General features: G+C 41.1%; 2 protein-coding genes across 2 annotated transcripts; both read right to left on the bottom strand.

Moving 5' to 3' along the window:
• Nucleotides 1–334: 334 nt before the first annotated feature.
• LOC128415696 (cytochrome P450 2J4-like) lies at nt 335–11,376 on the bottom strand. The gene is made up of 10 exons (XM_053392278.1): nt 10,790–11,376; nt 7,782–8,090; nt 7,234–7,396; nt 6,655–6,804; nt 5,453–5,613; nt 4,798–4,974; nt 3,247–3,382; nt 1,811–1,998; nt 1,074–1,212; nt 335–611 (listed from the first exon to the last, which is right to left on the bottom strand). The coding sequence occupies exons 2-10, from the start codon at nt 7,980–7,982 to the stop codon at nt 436–438; spliced, it is 1,491 nt and encodes a 496-aa protein (XP_053248253.1). The 5' UTR covers nt 7,983–8,090; nt 10,790–11,376; the 3' UTR covers nt 335–435.
• A 643-nt stretch (nt 11,377–12,019) lies between these two features.
• On the bottom strand, nt 12,020–22,210 carry LOC128415697 (cytochrome P450 2J2-like). Its single transcript, XM_053392279.1, has 9 exons — nt 22,001–22,210; nt 19,844–20,006; nt 17,875–18,024; nt 16,925–17,082; nt 16,217–16,393; nt 15,485–15,620; nt 14,160–14,347; nt 13,247–13,385; nt 12,020–12,305 (listed from the first exon to the last, which is right to left on the bottom strand). Exons 1-9 carry the CDS (start codon nt 22,193–22,195, stop codon nt 12,130–12,132), a joined length of 1,482 nt encoding a protein of 493 aa, XP_053248254.1. The 5' UTR covers nt 22,196–22,210; the 3' UTR covers nt 12,020–12,129.
• Between the last annotated feature and the right edge of the window lie 1,486 nt (nt 22,211–23,696).

The raw sequence follows: 23,696 nt of genomic DNA, 5'->3' as shown, positions 1-23,696 counted from the left end.
AAGGTAGATGGGAGACGGCTATGTATTGTGAGTGCTTATCTACTTTTGAAAATTTTCACATATGATTTTTTCTTTTACTTCTTTGTTCTTTCTTTGTTCTTTTTTCTGATACCTTATTCGTCATTTCAATGTGTTATCATGAATAGCATTTTATAGAGGTATAAATAACTGTAAATATGAAAAAAAGACAAAATATTCTCTAATTCTTTTTCCTTGGTTAGATGTATTTTCTTTTTCTTTTGTATTTTCTTTTGTTGTAAATATGTATGTTTTTTAATTTGTACTGAATAAAAATCTATTAAAAAAAAGAACCCGCCAAAAAAACAAACCAATAAAAATCATTTTAAAAAAAACATAATTAGGATTAAGCCTCAGGTGTGCTTCTATCCCACAAACTAATAATACTTTTTAAAGAATGCTATAAGATGGGTCCCCTTAGCGAGAGAATGCACATATCCGGTATGGCAGGGGAGACAATGTCACACCCATCCTAAATTCACGGCTTAATGTCACATTCTTTGGAGCCTGGAAAGTGAACTTCTGAATTAGGGCAGTGAAGAAAATAAAGAGCTCGGTCCTTCCCAACTGCTCTCCAAGACAAACTCGCTTTCCTAGAAGAGTGGGAGAAAGAGCCTGTTTCAGTGGAAAGCTTTTGCTACAGTAAACTTCTCCTTTTGTAACTAGTTGTTGCTAAAGCTGTAGTGACAGAGGCCTATTTAAAACGACACTGGTGGACCAGGAAGCCAAATACCTATAAACATTCTGTTGTTTCAAAATGAAGAAACCAGTCCTATCTATTTCCTCATCCCCTCAAAAAACGACACGACTCAGTGAGGAGTGGGAAGAGAGCATGCCAACACCGTATTGTGTAACATCACACCTCCTATGGCAGCCATTTGTGTCTTACACACAGAGCACTTCCTCAGAATGCCAGATATGACCACTGGCTTCAATAGGGTGGGGACCCCTACAGTGCACAACTATTTTAGCAATACACCAGACTTCCCCCCGCCTAGCCATTATCATGTAGTCACGGTTGCAATTCTAATGAGCCACCCATAAACTTTTGTTACCTGCAGAGAATGGCAGAAACGCTTCCCTTTTCCTGAACTGACCATTCTCCAGGAAATGGCCAGGATTAAACACATTGGGTGTTTCCCACTCATCCTTGTCAAACAGCACAGAGGTCAAGTTGGGGACCATTATGGTTCCCTGTCAAAGAAGAAGCAGAGAAGACAGCAGATTAAACTGGCAGAGAACTCTCTGTATTTTCATACAGCAGACCTGAGCCTCCTAGATCCAATACCAATGCTGTCCATTAAATAAGAAAGGATATGTTTTGAATGAGAGACTTCCGAGTAATTAATTGAACCACAGCTCATGAAAACACAGGTACCTCTATATATTTTAAAATACCAGACTTTACCAGAGTGTTTAGGGGATTTACAATTAGAAACACCAGAGGCTGGCTGTTTCTGTTTTGTGTGGTTAGTAATGACCACTAAAAAAGAAAGTAAAGAAAGATACTAGCTATCCATACAAATGGTTCAGACTGCAGTTGGAATCCATTTTTGGTGTGTGTGTGGGGGGGAGACCCAAGTCTATCTATCCCAAATCCATCCCCCCAAGAACACCCAAGACTCCCTCCCCAGTCCTGCCTGTTGGTCATACTGGCTCAAGTTGGTAAGAGTTGGAGTTGAACAACATCTGGAGAACCTCATCATGGCTAACCCTCATCAAGAACCTTGGCTTCAAGTTTCCACATCTTAAGGGAAGAGGAAAAGGAGGTAGGAAAGCTATTAACATTTACCTTGGGAATATGAAATGCAGCGAGTGTAGTGTCCTTTGTTGTCAACCGAGGCACATTTAAAGGAATAATGTTGCTTATTCTTTGAATTTCATGAACAACTGCATTGGTGTATGGCATTCTGTCCCTGTCATCCATCGCTGGCTGGCGAGACTGGCCAATCACAGAATCTATTTCTGCTTGGACTTTTGCTGCAAATAAAAGAAAATCTCCTATCAACACAAGGATAAACTTTTTCTAAGATCTGTAGGGATGGCCCATCTTTAATATTTAATGGATTTGAACAAACACAGAATTGATACTCTTTAAATGAATGGGTAACCAAATTTTCACTTATTGGAATCAATTTTCATTTGGACCAGTCAGCAGAGTATCCTGATATTTTAGGAAAGGCACCTATGATCTGCATCAGCAAATGAGGATTTAGAAATAAACAAAAGAATATCATCTGCAAATAAAACCAACTTGTATTCAAATGAATTATATACTACTCTGTAGATCTACTCATGTTGTCTAATAACGCAACCTGAAGACAAAAGTTGTTGAGCTCTTTTTAGTTTTGCCCCCCCCATCTCTTCTAAAAAATGAATTTCCGACTTTCATTTTTTTATTAAATTTGCCAAATCTACACTTCCAACTTAGGCTGCCACAACTCCAGGTTTTCCCAGACATTTGTTTAAGAGGACCATGTCCAAGAAATTACAGACGCATGGCAACCCTAATAAATTGCTGCTTTATTATTATGTTTCATTTGTGAATCACTGCTTATGTTTGATTGTAATGGTGAATGTTGAAATAACAACTTGCTTTTGGGTGTTTTTATCTTTTTAATAAGTGCTATTCATCCTGAAAAGGATAAAGATAATTCCTGCTAAGAATTAATTGGCTTTCTTTAAATAACATTTCACAGTTGTTTTTATACAAATCTTGTAGTTTCTCTGTTACTGCACTGATTTGTATCTCAATTTGGAATCATAAACTACTGTTTTTGTTTTCATTGATCTTTTTCTATGTTTATTTCAACAATTTCTAGTTTTGCTTTATTTAATGTATAACTTGCCAGAATCTTCCATTTCCTTATCTCCTTTACACAACTAATTGGTATAAACATGTCTAAGTACAGTGATACCTCAGGTTAAGTACTTAATTCGTTCCGGAGGTCCGTTCTTAACATGAAACTGTTCTTAACCTGAAGCACCTCCTGCTGCCACCGCGCTGCTGGAGCACGATTTCTGTTCTCATTCTGAAGCAAAGTTCTTAACCTGATATACTATTTCTGGGTTAGCGGAGTCTGTAACCTGAAGCGTCTGTAACCTGAAGTGTATGTATCCCAAGGTACCACTGTAATGTTCATTAATCTCGGTAGGTTTACTCTGGATAGGACTTAGTTGAATATAGCCGAAAGTAATGAAAGGGAAATAAGTCAACTATAGTTCTACCTTGAACTTCTGGATAAATGGCCGTGTAAAGTAAAGCCCAGCGCAATGTTGTAGAAGTTGTTTCTGTTCCAGCAAAAAACAGATCCAGTGTTGAATGTAGAAGGTTTTCTTCATGGAAACTGGAAGCTGAATCCTCCTTAAACCAAAGAAAATGCCATGTCATTAAAAACCATCATCCTAGTATCAGTCCTATCTGTCAAATGATCACCATGGGATTCCTCAGCTCTGTTTCTGAGTGTCCAGAATACAGTGGGGTCAGGTCAACAGTCCCCTGGATCACTGAATCTAGAATAAATATTGGTTTAGCCTTGTCAAGGTCCTAGTCTGAACTACAGACTCCTAGACAGGGTGGATTCAGACAGACAACTGAGACAATGGTAGGTCATGAGATGCCTCTACAGTGATGCTTTCGGTCATATCAACTGTCTGTTCTGACAAATCACGGACAAGTGGTGGAATTTGGGCAGTAGACCAGAATTTGGGCAGTGGACCTTCTGAAATGCATGATTTCATTTTTACATGTACACTTGCAAATGCACACATATACTTCGCCTGTTCATCTGAATATATACAGAGTCAATGAAAACAATATAGCCAGCTACTAAAGCCTTCTTAGACAAACCACTTGTGTAGCTAGTTCTGGCATTTTATATTGTATCTCTGCCTTCTCCTATTATCATAGCTGCTGCCATGAGTGCTGGAGGGAGAACTGCTCCCTGCTGCGAGGCCCATTTCCAGCTGGCCTAGGGGGCGGGGCCCAGATCCGGCTTAAAAAGCCAAAGAGGCTCCTGGGAGCCAATGGGACATTGCTGGAACAACTCTTGGGTTTGGGCAGCTGGCTAAATTGTTTTACAATGTTTTAAGCAGTTCCAATTTTGGTTCCTCTGGTATGTTTTTGTCAGGTTGTGTTTGGTTAAATGTTTACTTGGAGTTTACAGTTCTTTTAATTTGGGTATAACTGTAAACAGTTTATTATTGTTGTTATTATCAGTTTCTGTTGATTTATTGGTTTGTATAGGATATTCTGTTTCTTAACGTTTCATGTTTTGTTGTGGTTTTATATATGCTGTAAGCTGCCTAGAGTAGCTGGGAAAACCAAGCCAGATGGGCGGGATATAAATAAAATATAATAAAATAATAATAATAATAATAATAATAATAATAATAATAATAATAATTTTAAAAATTATATACTTTTTGTTCTTTTTATATCTCAGCTTGGTCATTTCATTTAGGTAGGCATAGAGAGAGGTTATGAGGCATGAGAAGCCTTCATTGCAGTGATGCTTTTAGTCATGCCAACTATTTGCTCTCACAAATCACAGTGAACTATTGGGGAGGTGTCTCCTCATAAAATACATGACTTTATAGTCATGCATGCAGAAATGTATTTTGGCTGAAGTCATAAACTCAACAGAAGGAATATGGTCAGCCACTAAGGACCATTCAGACAAGCCACATGACTAGTTCTGGTTTTTAATATTGCTTCTCTGCCTTCTACTACTCTTTTATTATTAAAGATATATACTGTTTGTCGTTTTCATCTCCTACCTTGGCCATTTCATTTAGGTAGGCATCAATGAAGTCTCTGGGTTCAGATGGGTTCCAGTCTTCTTTGTGTTTTTCAATGATTTCTCTCACAAAGGATTTCAGCTTTCCCCAGTTTTTAAAAACAGTATTATGAGGCCCTGGCAAGTGCTTCATGAGAGTGGGAAAGATATTGTACAGCTGTGGAAACAAACACTAATATCATATATGTGCAGAGAAACCCCTCTCAAAATACACTCACATCATGCCATACAAGGAGGAAGCCTACTAGGGCTATTTCCGAGGAAAAATAATAAAATATTGTGTGCGCTAGTTTTGTGCACCACCCAGTATTATTTAGTTTTGTAAATATTCAGGAACAATGTTTGAATGTCCCCTACATGGAATATAAAACCAACACCTTCTCTGGGGAAAGCAAGCAGAGAGGAGGTTCTGTAATATTAAAGGCATCCCAGCAAATATGCCTTCAATATTATAATGGACAGTGTTAAGACAAGATGGCAAACGGACATGCATGGGAAGAGATACTCTAATTACTAATATGAGAAAATAAAGAAATCAGAACGTGAAAACCCAAGTAGATGGATAAATGTTCAACCAAAGTGTGGAAGTCTCTTTGGGCCAAAGTGGTTTCGTTTTCATTACTCACAAGACCTACCCGACTCCAAATAGTTGCTTGAAGGTACATCGTCTCATCAAGCAAGTGCAATAACATCTGGAAACGGCTGTCATAGTAATCAAAGCGGTCTCCAAATGTGATGGAACAAATGATATTTGAAACAGCATTATTAATCTGAAAGTGAGGGTTAAATGGCTGCCCTGGAAGAAGGGAGGGGAAAGGGGTAGAAGAGAAATAAGAGTGCTTATGACTTCTATATAACAAGAGCAAAATGTGGGGAATATAGGTGGGGTGTGGATAGGGTAGGATCTAGGAACAGAAGAAACCATTTAGTATGAATGTTAAATCCTGTGATTTAAGTTAGGACACATCATATAATACATTAAGCACACTTATATTTTAAAATAACCCTTTGTCCTCTTCATAGGGTAGGATTATTCAGCTGGAGGTGGGCACAGGTAATATTCTACAGGTGGAGGATGTAAATATGAAAGCACCGTGGTGGAGTCCTATAGCTTTGGTAGCATATGCTGAACAGCTGTGGGTATGGTTTGGCCAAGGCAGGAGGTTGGGAAAGGACATTTTGGCTAACAAGAATGGCAAGGGCAGTCCCCATCAGAGACAGAAAAAAGAGGCACAATATACCAAAAGAATGCAGTGGTACCTCGGGTTACATACGCTTCAGGTTACATACGCTTCAGGTTACAGACTCCGCTAACCCAGAAATAGTACCTCAGGTTAAGTACTTTGCTTCAGGATGAGAACAGAAATCGTGCTCTGGCGGCGCGGCAGCAGCAGGAGGCTCCATTAGCTAAAGTGGTGCTTCAGGTTAAGAACAGTTTCAGGTTAAGAACGGACCTCCGGAACAAATTAAGTACTTAACCTGAGGTACCACTGTATACCAAACATATGACTTTATTTATGACTTTGGTTGTTGTAGCTCTCAAAAAGGGGAACACATCATCAGCCCAAACACTCCATGTACCTATTTGTTCTTGTTATTTTATCCTACTTAGTGATTTGGGGTTGCAACAAAACTCAGAATAAGCTCCAAGTCCCACAATGGATAAGCACCTGTGTTTTTTTTTATAAAAAAACATCCTTCCAATTATGAGGTTCTCCCACCTCCAGCAGAGCTACATTTGTGGAAAGGAATGCCACGCAGCTTTGTACCATGAGTGTGTATACGAAATAGCAGCTTAAATAGATGATGCCACTGGTTTATGGGCTCTGGTGCTCACCATTCTCAGCTTCAATTGCATCCGTTAGGTATCGGCTCTCCTCCTGTATTCGTTCTTCTAAAGACCTTTTGCCCAAACCAAAGTTTCTGAGAGTTGATAAGGCAAATCGTCTTTGTTGTTTCCAACTAAGGCCATTAGAGAAGATCAATCCTAAATAGGAAGAATTAATATCATGTAGCAGATATGTACTTTTAAAAGGAGTAACTGCAAATTGCAAGGAGATTTAAAAGACCTAATTATAAAAGGACTCCTCTTTCCATTAAACTATTCAGCTTGTCTACTTATACCACACTGAGGAGACTGCAAAGCATTTGAATTGAGCTAAGATGCTGCTTCACTGTTGCTTTTTGCGTGTTTTACTCTTTTGATTGTGGTTTTAATAGGAACTTTAATTATTCCTGAAATATCTTGAGATTGGTTCATTCATTTCATACAGGAAATGAAAATGAAAAAATCTAATCGTCAGGCATGAAAACATAATATTATCAAACAACCTAAGGGTTTGTACAATTAAGGCAGACTTGGGAAAATATCACACTTAGTAAATTTAAATAATTGAGCACATTAAAAGAAACTCACCAAATGATGTAAATATTTCTTTATCAAGAGGAAGGACTGGACGATCTACGAAGTTTTCACCCTGATGGACAAGAGTCTCTTTCACCAGCTGCAATCCATTCACAACCACAACCCGCCTGTTTCCAACCTGAAGGCTGAAGATGTTGCCATATTTTTTTGCAAACTGAATGGAGAAGGAGGAACTATGTAAGAAGGGATATATATGTAAAACATTAATATTGTGTATAAATCTGTCTGCATGGTGGCCTGGGCTACTATTTCTGAATGGGAATCTTAACTGGCTGCATTTGTAAGGTGCTTAATTATTTGTCCAAGCAGATATCTACCTCATAGCTCAGGACCTTTCTCCGGGCCAGAGTTGGAGCAAAAAGGCAGAGGTGGTAGAAAGAATCTGTTGACGGATCTGTTACAAATAATTGTTAGGTAAAATAGATCCTCTGTGTTCAGACGCAATACACATCTGGCAGCTCTACCAGCAAGTGTCACAAGCTACTTTCCAGTGTAATGTTGTGCTTAACTCATGTCAGGGACCTTTCAGTCATCTTTACCTTTTGCATGGAAAAGTGGGGTTTCTTGAAATCCATGTTTAGCATGTTACCCAGCAAGGGAAGAGGCATGGGCCCTGGGGGGAAATCCCTTGGGCGAATCTTTTTCTTGTAATCAGCAAGAAGCAGAAATGCAGCCAGAAACACCAGAACGACCTGCAGGGACAAGGCCTCCCAGAGGACAGAGAGCAACTGGAGCAGCATCTTCAAAGCCTTCTAGCCTTCCTTTGTCAGAATGGATTGCTATCTGTCATGGGAATCTAAAACCTTATGCAGGTAGAGCAGCCACACCTGCCCTCTTGGCTAATGTTCCTGTAAGAAATGAAAGGAAAGTTTGTGTACATTCTTATATATCGTGGCCACAGATAAGCAGAAGAGAGATAACCTAATGAGTCACCCTACCCAGAGGGAAAAAAGAAAGTGGGGAAGAGCAGTTTCTGAACTAGAATATTTCCTTCCTGTTTTTACTTCTTTGGAACAGTAAACGTTTATTTCCTTTAAGACATTTCTAAGAAGGGGTTTTTTGCAAATGCATAAAGAAGTTAAAAACTTCTACCAAGGGAGATGCCTTCCATTTCTGAGGCATTTGGACCAGCTACAGTTTCAGCAGCTCTGAACTTTGGCCAGGGTCGAGGGAAGGTGTCGTGACACCCGGGGTGAGCGTCATGATGTAGGGCGCATGTGCAGCATCGCTACGTACGGTGCATGCATGCGACACTGCACATGCGCTGTATAGTGGTTTGCCGCCGGCACTGCTCCAGCGCTGTACGGATGGTGCCAGGATCCCTCTGGTGCCGCTACAGCCATGAACGGAGGATCTGGCACTGTCCATACAGCGCTGGAGTGGCGCTGGCGGCAATCTGCTAAGGACAGCGCATGTGCGGCGTTGCACGCATGCGCTGTACATAGCAACGCCGCACATGCACTATTTAGCGGTTTGCCGCCAGTGCCGCTCCAGTGCCGTACGGCGCATGTGCGGCATTGCTATGTACAGTGCATGCGTGCAGCGCCGCACATGCGCTGTACTTAGCAGATTGCTGCCGGCGCAGGATCCTCTGCTCGCGGCTACAGCCGTGAACGGAGGGTCCTCCAAAGGCAGCTGCGGCGGTGCGATGGCTGCTTGCGCCCCCACGAGCCCCCACAGGATGACATCTGGTCACCCTCACAGACATGGAACCTGGGGCATACCACACACCCCTGCACCCCCCGTTGTGACGCCACTGCCTTTGGCTAAGGAGGCCAAAGGAGAGAAACTGCTTACCTCCGTTCAATACTACATAGATTTTCTTTTGGCAGCAGACTGACTAGATCAGGGGCTAGGTACCAGCATCTATCATGATGTTTTTGGTCTCCAACTCCCAGCAGCCCCAGCCAGTATGGCCAATAGTCAGGGAAGATGGGAGAAGGATCATTCAGAGGGCGAGAGCCCTCTAATACTACATAGTTTTAGCTAATAGGAGGCCACGTGGCAGAAGAAAAGTTGGTGCAATGTAAACACATTGCCAGGAGCTATGGAATGGCTCTGTCCATGTTTATGCAGCACATCAACCTCACTGCCGTGTTGCTATTCTCCCTCTTAGTAGCTTATGAAAGAGTTTTTACAGGATGGCTTTATGTATCATATTAATATTTCAGATCAATACAGGTGAAATTGTTCCAAATATTCATTACTATTCACCTACTCTCAAGAAGAAGATGAATAGTAAGTTCATTGTTCTTTAAAATCCTATTTGAATTGTCAAACAGATTCAATAGTACCAAGCCTGGGGTAAGGAATATATCCTGCTGCATTATTTTAGAACTTCCCAAAAACACCTTTAACACTCTAAACTTTATAAAGAACTGGGATTAAGCCTTCATCTACTCCTTCAGTACTTGTTAAGAGTTGTTCAAAGGCCATAAGACTCTGTGTTGCTTCTTTGGGGGGAAAAACACTACAGTAGAGATTGGTTCAGGCCAAACATGCAGCTAACCCAAGCCTCTAAGAGGTGCATGCACAATATCCCCAGGAATGTCTTCTTGAACTTTTTCAAATGGATACAATAGTACTGGTGGAAAGAGGGCATGTCTCTTCTGCGTGGCATTCTCCTCTGCCCCTGCCCCTGTGAATGTCAACACTATGCGCTCCCAGACAGCCAAATTGCCACTCTTGACTATTTTCATGGAAATCACTTTGCAGACTCAGTTTTCACCTTGTCATTGACTATGTTTATTCAATCACAACAATAATGTTTTTGGAAAATAATAAAACCTAATAATATTCATCGTCCACAAACCAACTCAGAGTTGCATGCTTCACTGATTTTACAGTATTTACAAGCCTGTTTAACCTCTGCATACGAATTAGGGCCACCAATACAGAATGGCAATAACTGGTCATTTAACAAGAGAAAGTGCATGTATTTTCATTAAGATGCATTGATGCAGCTAGCATATCAAACTCTTTGCAAGTTCATTATGAACAAAACATGCCTAACAACATTTTCTAATTTTATAAAGATAGGCGGGAATTCCATTAGAGTTTTATGTTGAGTTGAAAGCACACACATTCCTATAAACAAAACAATGCCTTTTCTTCACTACAACAGGACCAGAACAGGCTCATGACCAGGTCAGGCCCAGGTGCAGAAGCTCCTAGGGATCCACAGTTGTTGTTTTTTCATTGGCTTTTAATGAAATCTTCTCAGGCAAGTAAGAAATACATAATAGCAAGCAGAACATGCCTAACAAAATTTGACTGTGAACTTAGTCCTGGTACTACTTGTTGATGCCTCCCCACCTCCCTGACAAAAAAAACCCAGATGCAACCAGAGGATAGAAAGATGGGCAAAATGTAGAAACACAATCTGGAAGAGCAAAGGAGCTAATTTATTTTTAAAAAATTATGCTAAAGGTCAAAAGTGTTAAGGTAGAATACCATTCTATGATAGATGTGGAAGATCTGAGGGAGGACTTCTCTGTCGTCAGGAAACAAATTCAACAGATTGAAAACCTGCAGTACAAAGACCTACCAGCAGCTCTCCTCCAGGACAGAATGGGTTGGAGCTGAAGAAGCCTATCAGCAGCTGTGGCCCAGGACCTCACCAGAGCCCACAAATTCTTGGTGACCTTAGCATTGATTCTGATCTTCCTTTAAAGAAAGAAGCAAGTGTTTGCTCCCTTCTCAAGAGATAAGAGAGAAACCAGCAAAACTTCCTTCCTTATTTTGAGCCAATGAGCAAACGGCAATGTTTTAGCTGATAGAAAGACCCCAGGGTCCTAAAGAGCTGGCAATTCCAGTTTTCTATCCTGCTTCTTGTCTTGCTGTTCATTTTCCACTGCAGCCTGGAGGCATCTGAGACAGGTAATAATAATAATAAATTTTATTTACACCCCGCCATCCCCAGCTAGAGCCGGGCTCAGGGCGGCTAACACAAATAAAATTTCAGTAAAAACATAATAGGAAAGAAAGAAAGAAAAGGGGGGGCAATTTAAAATACAGGTTAAAATGCAATTTAAAATGCAGCCTCATTTTAAAAGTCAACCATAAGGGGAGGGAAACATAGGGATCAGACTGAGTCCAAACCAAAGGCCAGGCAGAACAGCTCTGTCTTGCAGGCCCTGCGGAAAGATGTCAAGTCCTGCAGGGCCCTAGTCTCTTGTGACAGAGTGTTCCACCAAGTTGGGGCCAGTACTGAAAAGGCTCTGGCCCTAGTTGAGACCAACCTAACCACTTTGTGACTTGGGACCTCCAAAATATTGTCATTTGTGGACCTTAAGGTCCTCCGCGGGGCATACCAGGAGAGGCGGTCCCGTAGCTACGTGGGTCCTAGGCTGCATAGGGCTCCCTAGAAGCTATTTTGTGCAAATCGTTTGGGGGTGGATATATGGGTAATTTATCTGGAAGATATTTGTATTTCTAGGAGATAGTGATCTGACATGGTTATCCTTCCTGCCTCTGTTTGCTCCCCCCCTCTATCTCTTGTTCAGCTCTTTGATGGCTGAGAACAACCTTTAGTGTCCTAATCTGTCGAAGGATGTGACAGTGCTGGGTACCTTCACCTTCTTTGATGTTAGACATTGTTTGGAGAACATGAGGCATTGGGAGAGGTGGCTAATGAATAATCTGCACATAGCCAGTCGAGCAAGCCACACAGGCTAACAAGTTAGCTATCTATAAATCAGGTAGTATTGGGCAGCGTCTGAGAAGCTTGTGCATGGACTGATCCGACTGCGGGGTTGTGGTACCTGAGGCTACCTGGGGGAGTCACTTTGCCACTTCTTGAGGGCTTCCAAGTGGCATAGATCTGTTCCTGCACCATAAACTGATCCTATTTTTTAAAGAAACGGCTATGACATAAAGCAAGTCCCCTTAGCGAGAGAATGCACATATGCAGTACGGCAGGGGAGACAATGTCAGACCCATTCTAAATTCACGGCTTAATGTCTCATTCTTTGGAGCCTGGAAAGTGAACTTCTGAATTAGGGCAGTGAAGAAAATGAAGAGCTCGGTCCTCGCCAACTGCTCTCCAAGACAAACTCGCTTTCCTAGAAGACAAGGATACAAAGAATGCTTTAGTGGAGAGCTTTTGCTGCAGTAACTTCTCCTTTTGTAACTAGTTGTAGCTAAAGCAGTAGTGGCAGTGGCTTGTTTAAAATAACCCTGGCAGACTAGGAACCAAATACAGTGGTACCTTGGTTGTTGAACTTAATCCGTTCCAGGGGTCTCTTCGACTCCTGGAACCATTCGAAAATCAAGGCATGGCTTCTGATTGGCTGCAGGAAGCAACTGAAGCTGCGTCGAATGTTCGGTTTCCAAAAAAAGTTCGCAAACCGGAACACTTACTTCTGGGATTGGGGTGTTCGGGAGCTGATTTGATTGGGAGCCAAGCCATTCGACAACCAAGGTACTACTGTACCTGTAAAAGGGATTCTGTTGTTGCAAAATAAATGAAGACGCCGGTCCTATCCATTTCCTACTCAAGTAAATGGGAAAACTGAACAAATATGATCACAGCTTTCCAGAATCTGGAATACATACATTTGAGGTACATAAATTTCTATCATATGAAGGGTTGGAGAGAAATATTTTAATTGGAATCTACCTCATTCACACTACCTAATTTGCATCTAACTAAGCTAAGGGTATAGCAAACTAACAATACATGAGGGATGGCCAGTCTAGTCCCTGTGGGCTGTCAGTGACACCTATGACACCTGTGAACATCCCCTCAAAAACCCACACTGCCTAATTGGAGGAGGGGACCATGTCAACAACATTTGTGTTGTACCACACTCACAAAGAGAGCCATTTTGTGACTGGTGCCTACATCACTTTCTTATATGTCAAATGTGGCCACTGGCCCAAAAAGTTTGGTAACTTCTGCAATATACAATATAGTTAGTACTACACCAGGCTCTCAGCTACTAGGCCTCCACCATTTAGTAACTCGTGAAATTTTGATGACGAGTCCATCATTTTTTTTTACCTGCAGAGAATGGCAAAAATGCTTCCTTTTTCTTGAACTGCCCGTTCTCCAGGAAATGGCCAGGATTAAACACATTGGGTGTTTCCCATTCATCCTTGTCAAAGTGCAAAGAGGTCAAGTTGGCAAGCATTATGGTTCCCTGTCAAAGAAGAAGCTAGATTAAAAATGTCCATGAACTCTTTGTGTTATATTTTTGTAATCACGGCAGTCAAACTCTGTTCTCTGGTGCAGAAAAGATATGCTCTGAATGAGAGATTAGCTTTTCATTATTAAGTAATTCATCCAACTACATTCCACAAAAAACACAGGTTCCAATATAGATCTAAAAATATATTCAATGTCTGCTGGACTACTAAAATTTATGGTTAGAAACACCAGATTTTAGCAAATTTCAGACTGACTAGCTATCCATTCAAACAGAGACTGTGGTTTGGGTCCGGTTTTACAGAGGAATTTGAAGAAAACAAAAGCTTATCTAGCTCAGATCCCTCTATCCTTTCCAGATCATGGTGTATCCCAAGAATACTCTAGCATCTGCCCCAGGGCTAGCATCGCTGTTATGCCAAACAAGCCTAGAATTCCATAAGCAGTAGAGGAGTGAAATGATGGGCAAAGCAGAACACCATAGTGGGAAGGGTCCAGATTTACAACTGACAAACCAGTTTCTCTCCAACCAATGCCAGCCTAATGGTATGGTGCAACTCTGCAGGTAGACATGGGGGTGATGCAACCTGGGACACAACTCTCATCATTTCTGCCCATTAGCTGGTTGGAACTGATGACAGTTGGGAGTCCAACAACATCTGGACAGCACAATATCAGCTACATCTCATTTAGAACTTGGACTTCAAGTTTTCACATCTTAATGGAAGAGTAAAGACAGATAAGAAAGCTGTATCTTCTTAACATTTACCTTGGGCACACGAAACCCAGCCACTATAGTGTCCTTAGTTGTCATCCGGGGCACATTCAAAGGTACAATGTTGCTTATTCTTTGAACTTCATGAATAACTGCATTGGTATAGGGCATGCTGTCCCTGTCATCCATTGCTGGCTGGCGAGACTGGCCAATCACAGAATCTATTTCTGCTTGGACTTTTGCTACAAAGAAAAGAAGATTTGTCGTTAATACAAGAGCAGCAGAATTGCAGGGGAGACTTGTCATGTTGTTCCATCACTGGGTGCCCATTGTGTGGTGGGAAGGGAAATTGCTTCTGTGCAATTGTGGCCCATTTGTGGAATCACCTTTATTTGGGTTGCAGACAGCAGCTGCACTGGTAGAGTTTCAGCATTGCCTTGGGACTCATTTTTTCACCCAGACCTAATTTTTATTTTCCAAGTGCTTCATGTAGTGGAATCTTCCACATATCAGACATAGAAATATATACATATAGTACGATGATTCAAACATGGTTCCACAACTGTTTTTTGCAGTTTGTGACATACAATAATTTTAAAACTGGAACTTGAACTCTCTTTCTTGCTTTCTCATCATACATAATTTCAGCTTTCAGCCATGTGTGGTTAATTGAATTGGTAAATGTTGAAATAAAAACTGGCTTTTCAATATTTTTATCATTTTAATAACTGTTATTCTCCCCAAAAGGACAAATATAATTCCTGCCACTCTGTAACAAGTGATTGACTTTCTTTAAATATAAATATATTATTTCTTTTATATAAATCTTGTAGTTTCTCTGTTACTGTACTGCTCTGTTTCTCCATTGATAATCATAAACTTCTCTTACTTTCTTCGTTAGTTTTTTTCCTATATGTATTCCAGCAATTTCTGTTTATGCTTTATTCAGCATGTAACCTGCCAGAATTTCACATTCTTCCCTTCACTTATCTATCTTCCTTTACACATCTGATGGGTATAGACAGTGCTTATTTCTTAAAAAATGTTGAGGGGTACTCTCATTTTGTCTCAAGAAAATCACCATTTTATAGGCTGCCAATTGGTGGTAGCAACGGAACTGATGATTCACCATGCTATTCAATGGAACTGACGATTCACTATCGTGGGGGAGGAACTTAATTTTTTTTTAAAAAAAATGTTTCTTCTCCTGTTAGATTCACAAAATTTTTAGGGGTATGCGTACCCCTGCGTGCCCCCAGAAAAAAACATTGGGTATAGGCATGTCTGAGTTTGTTAATTTCACTGGGTTAACTGTGGGTAGGACTTAACTGAATCCAACCCAAAGTAATGAAAAGGAAAGAAGCCAACTACAGTTTTACCTTGAATTTCTGGATATATGGCCATGTACAGCAAAGCCCAACGCAGGGTTGTAGAAGTTGTTTCCGTTCCAGCAAAAAACAGATCCTGTGTAGAATGTAGGAGGTTTTCTTCATGGAAACTGGGAGCAGCATCCCCCTTGAAGCAAAGAAAATGCACCAGCGTGTTAAGAGGCCATCGAACACCATCATCCCAGTTCCAGTCCCATCTGTCAAGTGATCACCATGGAATTCCTCAGCTCTATTCCTGAAGAGTATCCAGAACCCAGCAGGGTCACATCAACAATCCTGTACATTATTGAAGTTGGGATAAAATATGGGTTTGGTCTTGTCAAAGTTTGGTCTGGACTACAGAGTATATTCAGACAGACAACTGAGGAAATGGCATCTCATGATATGCCTCTACAACGATGCTTTGGGTGATGTTGACTGTCTGCTCTGACAAATCACAAACAAGTGGTGAAATTTAGTGGGCAAATGGGGAAATGCCACCCCATGAAATGCATGAATTCAGATTTATATATGCACTTGTGCACGCAAGTGCACACACACTTCACCTGTTTGTCAAATTAAATACAGAGTCAGCAAAAACAATATGGCCAGCGCTAAAGGCTGCTTAGACAAACCACTTAGCTAGGTCTGGCCTTTTAGATTGTACCTCTGCCTTCTTCTAGTATCATTATTCTTTTTAAAAAGAACAGCAACTATATACTTGTTGTCCTTTACGTCTCTTACCTTGGCCATTTCATTTAGGTAGGCATCTATGAAGTCTCTGGGTTCAGATGGGTTCCAGTCTTTTTTGTGTTCTTCAATGATTTCTTTCACAAAGGATCTCAGTTGCTCCCAGTTTTTTAAAATAGTCTGATGGGATCCTGGCAGGTGCTTCATGAGAGTGGGAAAGAGATCGTACAGCTGAGGAAACAAACACTAACATCACATATATGTATGGAATATATGTATGTATATTAAATAACAACAACAATAAATGATTAATAAACATTAGTTTTGTGCGCCATCTGGTATTATTTCTGTAAATATTCAGGAACAACATTTGAATGTCCCCTACAAGTAATAAAAAACCAATTCCTTCCCTGTGGGAAGCTAGCAGAGAAGGTTTTAGCCTTCTCATGGTGTGTGCTACTTTTTCATATGCAGAGATTTTTATTCAGTTACACATGTGAGTACCAATTCAATAGCCTAAACTGTGTTTTAGTACATGGTTGTTTTTTTTATGAATGCTTTATAATACTGAAGGCATCCCAACCAACAGACAATGCTAAATCAAAGCAAGATGGCAAAGGGATATGAATAGGAAGAGATGCTTGGGTGACTAGAATGTGGGAGAAAGAAATCATAACATGAAAAACCCACAGCACGTGAATTAACATTCAACCAGCATGTGGGAGTCTGTCTGGGCCAGAGCGTTTCTGACAGAAGACCTACCTGACCCCGACTTCCTTGAAGGTACGTTGCCTCATCAAGCAATTTCAATAACTTCTGGAAACGACTGTCATGGTATTCAAAGCGGTTCCCAAAAGTGATAGAACAAATGATATTTGAAACAGCATTATTAATCTGAAAGTGAGGGTTAAATGGCTGCCCTGGAGGGAGAAAAGATGGTAGAAGAGAAATAAGAGTGCCTATGGCTTCCATATAACAAGAACAAAATGTGGGGAATGTAGGTGGGTGTGGATAGGGTTGGATCTTTGAACAGAAGAAACCATTTAGTATGAACGTTACACCCAGTAATTCAAGGACTCTTTGGGATACAGTTATGTATAAGACATTAGGCACATTGTGCTTTCAAGTGAGCATTTGCCTTCTTTATATTTCTTTATAGGCTGGGATTATTCCGCGACAGGAGGACATAGCTAATATTCTACAGGTGGAAGGTATCTGAAAGATAAAGGTGCAGTGTTGGAGTTTTATACAACTTTCTAGCATACTCATCTGTGAGATCATCAGTCAAGATCTGGCCAAGGCAGGAGGTTAGGAAAGGGCATTTCTGTAGAAGTGGCTAACTAGTATGGCCTGGACCATCTTAATTGGAGGCAGAAAAGAGATGCACAATAGAACAAAACAGCACATCCACTGCCACACCTGCAGATGTAAAGGAGAAGCAGAGCTGTGTGTCTTCAGCATATCGCTGACAATGTACTCCAAAGCTCAGGATGACCCCACTCAGTAATTTCATGTAGATGTTAATCATCATGGGGGATAAAACTGAACGCTGGGGAACCCCACATGGGGCTGAACTGCACTCCCTAAGAATCATCCTCTGGAAATGACCATACAGGTAGGAATAAAACCACTGCAAAGCAGTGTCTTGATCCGAATTCAGACAGCTTTAATATCACAGATGGTGCCACTGGTTTATGGGCTCTGGTGCTCACCATTCTCAGCTTCAATTGCATCTGTTAGGTATCGGCTCTCCTCCTGTATTCGTTCTTCTAAAGACCTTTTGCCCAAACCAAAGTTTCTGAGAGTTGATAAGGCAAATCGTCTTTGTTGTTTCCAACCAGGGCCATTAGAGAAGAGCAATCCTAAATAGGAAGAATTATCATCATTTAGCAAATAAGGACTTTTAAAATGAGCAAATAGTAAGTTAGGAGAGTTAACAGACCTTCTAATTATAAAAGAGGACTCCTCTCTCCCCTAAGCTATCTGGCTTGCCTGCTTATATCATACTGAAGAGACTGCAAAGTTGACTTTGCTGTTTCATCTGCTGCAGCTGTTTCATTGTTGCTTTTCATTTGCTTTACTGTTTGTATAGTATTTTAATACTAACTTTATTTCACTGTGGGAAAGGTTTTGGGAACACTGATAGAGCAAAAGTGCAGCATTAAAAATTTTTTGGGGGAGAATGAGAACATGTAAAAAATCCAAAATATTTTATCTGTAGGGCTCTTCTGCTATTTGAATACATGGAGCATCCATGGACCTGGACATCTCAAAGGACACTGCTTCCATTCCCACTGCCCTCTCCATCCTTTATACAGATAGTCAGAGTTACAGGGAAGGCTTAACTCAGCAGCTTTAATGAGGCATTAGGTGTTCCAGCACTCTTTCCATCCCCCAGTCCATGCCAGTGACCCCACTCATGACCACTTATGCAAGTAGTAAGTGCAGTTGTAGGGGTCAGTGCAGCCATGATTGCTTCTCTCTCAGTCAGACTCAGCTTGCAAGCAGCATGACCCCCTTAGCTGATACCTGCTCTTCTTAGGAAATGTTGAATTGAACAGATCTTGTGGTTGGAGGTTTCCTGGTAGTGTTGATGCTTTTCAAAAAGGCAATGTCTAGGAGGGAGGGGGTAGTGGCAGAGAGTGACCACAGGACCTGCTGAAACCTGCTTTTGGAGGAACTAAGCCTTTCAAGTGTAACTGAAGACTAACTGAGCTGGAGGGCAAATGGAGATTGTCGTAGGCTGCCTGATCATGCAGTGCTCTAAAATGCAGAAGGAATGTACATGACTACAACTGACTTTCTGCCACAGAAGTTTGTTCTCCATGGAGGGCCAGTGGGTTTGGGCAGGCTGGTGGAACACAGGAGATGGAGATAGTGTGCATATTCCCCAAATGCACTTTCTCCTTTATCTCAGGAGTGGCATGATGCCTGATGAGGGCCTAAGTACAAGCCCAGAGCAGGTATGAGGGTGAACTGCTGAATCTGACATTCTGATGCCTTTGTCACAAATTCACAGTAGTTAGGCTAAATAAGCAGGCATGTACCATGGTCATCTGAAATTCACTGAACTGTGGGCACAAATCGCCTGATCAGCCATTATGCTAAGGAAGTAACTTAGTAAAGAAACTGGTTTCCAGCTCCTTTCAGGCCACCAGCATGCCACAAACTTAGGGAGAATGTAGAATAGCAGGGGGGGGGGGAAGAGATTATGTGGATCCATTTCCAAGGCTCCCAATACGAATTTCAAGGATATTGTTCTTTATTAGATTGCTTTGTAATGCAACACTATTCTCACTTTTAAAGAACAAATGAACTGAAATGAAGCTATCCACTTAAAAAACAAAAAGGCACAAAAAGGCATGAAAATGCAAATGTTATTAAAAACAATATACAATATTCAAAAAAGCAGTATGGCAGAGAAAACTGCAAAATCTGGACTTGCCACCCAATGCATAGTAAGCTCAGTCAATCTGAACAGTTGAGAGGGTATGCTTCTCTGACGCACATTAATGCTACTGCTTTCATTCAGTGCAATGAAACAGGAAATGCAAATAAAAAAAATTAATCCTCAGTCGTGAAAATATAATGTTATTAAACATTCTAAGGGCTTGTACAATTAGGGCAGACTTTTAAAAGTTCTATAAGTTTAAACAGTTGACCATATTGTAAGAAACTCACCAAGCTTCTTAAAGACTTCATCATCAAGAGGAACGCTTGGACGATCGACAAAGTTTTCACCCTGATGGACAAGAACCTCCTTCACCAGGTGCAATCCATTCACAATTACAAACCACAGATTTCCAAACTGAAGGCTGATGACATTGCCATATTTTTCTGAAAGCTGAATGGAGAGGGGGGAAGAAAGTTATAAAGAGTATGTAATCCTTTATACAGTCATACCTTGGTTCTTGAACAGAATACTTTCTGGAAATCCGTTCTACTTCCAAAAACGTTCTGAAACCAAGGTGCGGCTTCTGATTGGCTGCAGGAGCTTCCTGCACTCAGTCGGAAGCTGCGGAAGCCGCATCGGATGTTCAGGTTCCAAAGAACTTTCACAAACCAGATCACTCACTTCCAGGTTTGTGGCGTTCAGGAGCCAAAATGTCCGAGTCACAAGGTGTTCAACAATCAAGGTACGATTGTGTTAATCTGTCTGCTTGATGCTTATTGAATGCCGGTATGGAAGGAGGAAACTTTGACCGCCATCAAATTCATCAGAAATAGCACGAATGCCTACACGATTTCCTGGGCTGGGATGCTGTGTCTGAATGGGTCCCCTCCTGAAATCTATTAACAAGATGGGCCATTTATGGTAGTCTAGCCTACCTTATAGGGACACAGGTGGCACTGTGGTCTAAACCACTGAGCCTAGGGCTTGCTGATCGGAAGTTCGGTAGTTCGAATCCCCGCATCGGGGTGAGCTCCCATTGTTCAGTCCCTGCTCCTGCCAACCTAGCAGTTCGAAAGCACATCAATGTGCAAGTAGATAAATAGGTACCGCTCCGGCGGGAAGGTAAACGCTGTTTCTGTGCGCTGCTCTGGTTCGCCAGAAGCAGCTTAGTCATGCTGGCCACATGACCCAGAAGCTGTATGCCGGCTCCCTCGGCCAATAAAGTGAGATGAGCGCCGCAACCCCAGAGTCGTCCGCAACTGGACCTAACAGCAGGGTTACCTTTACCTTTAGCCTACCATTCAGAGTTGTTGCAAAGATAAAAGACAGATCAGAAGGATAATGTGTACAACCTTGAGCTCCCATGTGAAAAATCAAGAAACAAATATGTAATGTGTGTGTGTGTGTGTGTGTGTGTGTGTTTGTGTTTGTGTGTGTATATAAGATACAAATATATGTCAATTACAGATTATGTAAAAAAAAAAAAAAGCTGGAAAAGCAGCCGCCTTGCTTTAACTGCAATATTTTATGATCCTGCTATTTATAGCAAAATACGGAAATAAACCAAAACAGTTTGCCAACCCAACTCTCACCCCAGATCACAGAGCTGATCTGAGGCAGCTGGAGCTGCAACATTAAAGGCCCAGTTTCTAATGGAAACTAAGCCATAGCTGTCAACTTTTCCCTTTTCTTGTGAGGAATCCTATTTGGAATAAGGGAATTTCCCTTTTAAAAAGGGAAAAGTTGACAGCTATGAACTAAGCACACCTCTGGCATTCTGTTCTAAGAACCATTGCACTGGAAAGCTAGCTTCTTAACATTTATTTATTTTTATTAAAGCACAGGTTTCTTATCTCCGATTCTATCTTCTTTTTAAAAACAAAAATAAAGTATTATTTTTCTTAATTTTGACCTGAAATTTGAAAATGAGTTTGTGGCAAGGGCAGGGGACATCCCCTCACACACACACACACAGCCCCCTGCAAATACACAATGCAGCTGCAAAGCTGCACCAGATCGTGCTGTATATTTGGGCCTAAGGCAAAATTTGAGAAAAGCAAACTTTCCGCTGGATTGAGGAGCCGAGAGAGATCTAGCTGGTCGCTATGCTGCGCAAGCAGAGATCAGGACTTCCTTCTTGGGCAGAGAGGAAAAAGGCAGGGGGAGTGAAAGGAGCCTGCTAACAAAATAGAAGCATACATCAACTGACTTACTTAAGCTTTAGAAAATATACCTCTGGATACCAGATGCTTTTAACAAACAACAGAAAATGCATTTGTCTTCATGCCCCATTTGTGGTCTTCTCCAAGACATCTGGATGCTGACTCTCGGAATCAGGTTTCCAGACCAGGGGGCATCTCAGCCTGCTCCCTTCTGCTACAAGTTTGTATTTATCTCATGCCAGCTGAGTCCTTCATCAAACTGACCATTTCCTTCATCCTTACCTTTTGTACTGAAAGATGAGTCTTCTTCAAATCCAAACTGAGTGCATTGCCCAGCAAGGGAAGAGCTATGGGCCCTGGAGGGAAATCCTTTGGGCGACTCTTGTAACCAGAAAGTAGTAGAAATGTAGCCAGAAACACCAGAACGACCTGCAGGGACAAGGACTCCCAGAGGACAAGGAGAAACTGGAGCAGCATTTTCAAACCCTTCCTATGTCAGAACAGACTGCTCTGTGTCGAGGGAAACTTGATTCTGATCCAGCTAGAGCAACCACACCGGCTCTCTCGGTCAATGTTCATGTGAGAAACAAGGGCAAAGTGCACATATTGTTTTAAATCACGCACATAAAGAGGAAGAACCAAGATTACCCATTGGTTGAGTAATTCTACCTACAGTGAAGAGTGGGGGGGGAGGAGAGATTAGTTTTCTTATATAGAATCTATCATTTGTGTTTTCACTTATTTGAAAAGTTTCCATCCCAACATTTATAAGAATTCTCTTCAAGTGCAAATCAAAACTCTCTCTCTCTCTCTCTCTCTCTCTCTCTCTCTCTCTCTCTCTCTCAACTTCTTCTCTGGAGGATGTTTCTATGAGACCTTACTAAGTCCTATGAGAGTACAGACTTGATATGTAAACAATATATAGTTTTTCTATTAGTTGCTGCTTATTTGACAGTCTCACAGGGCTGGAAGGAATTGTCAGGTTTTTCTTTAAATATTTGGCTGCATAATACAATGTTTATACTCATACCTGAGAAACTGACTTAAACCAAGGGTATGTCAGGGTGCAAATAGACCTGTGAATTTTGCTCCGTTGGCAGGCATTCCTTACTTATATAATAGGCCAATCTCAAGGATAGCAAGTCCCAATGAAATATGGCATTAATTTGTATTCATAACATTTGATTTTGTAGTTTCTGTATCAGGTAGGATTTTGTTGTAACATCTAATTAAATGTGTAGTCTCATTAAAATGGACTTTATTTTATGAGGTAATGGGCAGGAACCCTGCTTTTTTACAGTTATTCTTTTTTTCTTTATTATATTTCATACCTCTTACTGGGTCATTTTTTTAATTCCATAATGAAGTCTCAAAAGTATTATTTTTTAAAAGAACACTAGACATGAGATTAGTTCAGGCCAAACATTTATCTGGTTCAAGACTCTCTAAGAACTTCAGGCACAATGTCCCCAAGAAATATCTGCATTAATTTTTTTTCAATTGGGCTTTTTAAAGCTGCACACAACAGAACTGATGGAAAGGAGACACATCTCTTCTGAGCTGGATCCGTTTCTGCTCCAGCCCCTGTGAAAATGAGCAATACCTGCTAATTCAGCCTCAAATATTTTTAGATCCCTGCTCGAATCATCCTTGGTCGCTGACCAAGCTGGTTGTGGACCATGGGAGTTGTAGTCCTGCAGAAAGTGGAGACCCAAGGCTGGAGAACTCTGCACTAAAATGACAATGGCAGGCCAAGAAAGAAAAAACCTTTCCAAATCCTCAGCCTTACTTGCTAAGGTATTTCATATTTACCATTACAAACTATTTCTACCTAAATCTCCCGGAAAATTTTCATTCTTCCTGAATGACAAGCCAGTAGTTCCAGTAAATGATTCATCTTACATTGTTTTTGTTCTATTTAAAACAGTGGACTAGAGTCTGACTCTGGCAAATTCACTATTCATGATTAGGAATGAAA

The sequence above is a fragment of the Podarcis raffonei genome, chromosome 6, assembly GCF_027172205.1.
Source record: "Podarcis raffonei isolate rPodRaf1 chromosome 6, rPodRaf1.pri, whole genome shotgun sequence".
NCBI lineage: Eukaryota > Metazoa > Chordata > Lepidosauria > Squamata > Lacertidae > Podarcis > Podarcis raffonei.
Note: the sequence above shows the minus strand (reverse complement) of the source record. Positions and strands in the feature narration are given on the sequence as shown.

What these genes read in the sequence shown, in the direction of transcription:
- LOC128415696 (XM_053392278.1), bottom strand. Translation starts at nt 7,982, where the DNA reads ATGCTGCTCCAGTTGCTCTCTGTCCTCTGGGAGGCCTTGTCCCTGCAG. An exon ending in CCCACTTTTCCATGCAAAAG is followed by an intron (nt 7,397 to 7,781) that starts GTAAAGATGACT and finishes TTCTCCATTCAG; the next exon opens with TTTGCAAAAAAATATGGCAA. An exon ending in ACCTAAATGAAATGGCCAAG is followed by an intron (nt 3,383 to 4,797) that starts GTAGGAGATGAA and finishes CTTTGGTTTAAG; the next exon opens with GAGGATTCAGCTTCCAGTTT.
- LOC128415697 (XM_053392279.1), bottom strand. Translation starts at nt 22,195, where the DNA reads ATGCTGCTCCAGTTTCTCCTTGTCCTCTGGGAGTCCTTGTCCCTGCAG. An exon ending in TGCAATTGAAGCTGAGAATG is followed by an intron (nt 17,083 to 17,874) that starts GTGAGCACCAGA and finishes TTCTCCCTCCAG; the next exon opens with GGCAGCCATTTAACCCTCAC. An exon ending in CTGGGTTTCGTGTGCCCAAG is followed by an intron (nt 13,386 to 14,159) that starts GTAAATGTTAAG and finishes CTTCTTTGACAG; the next exon opens with GGAACCATAATGCTTGCCAA.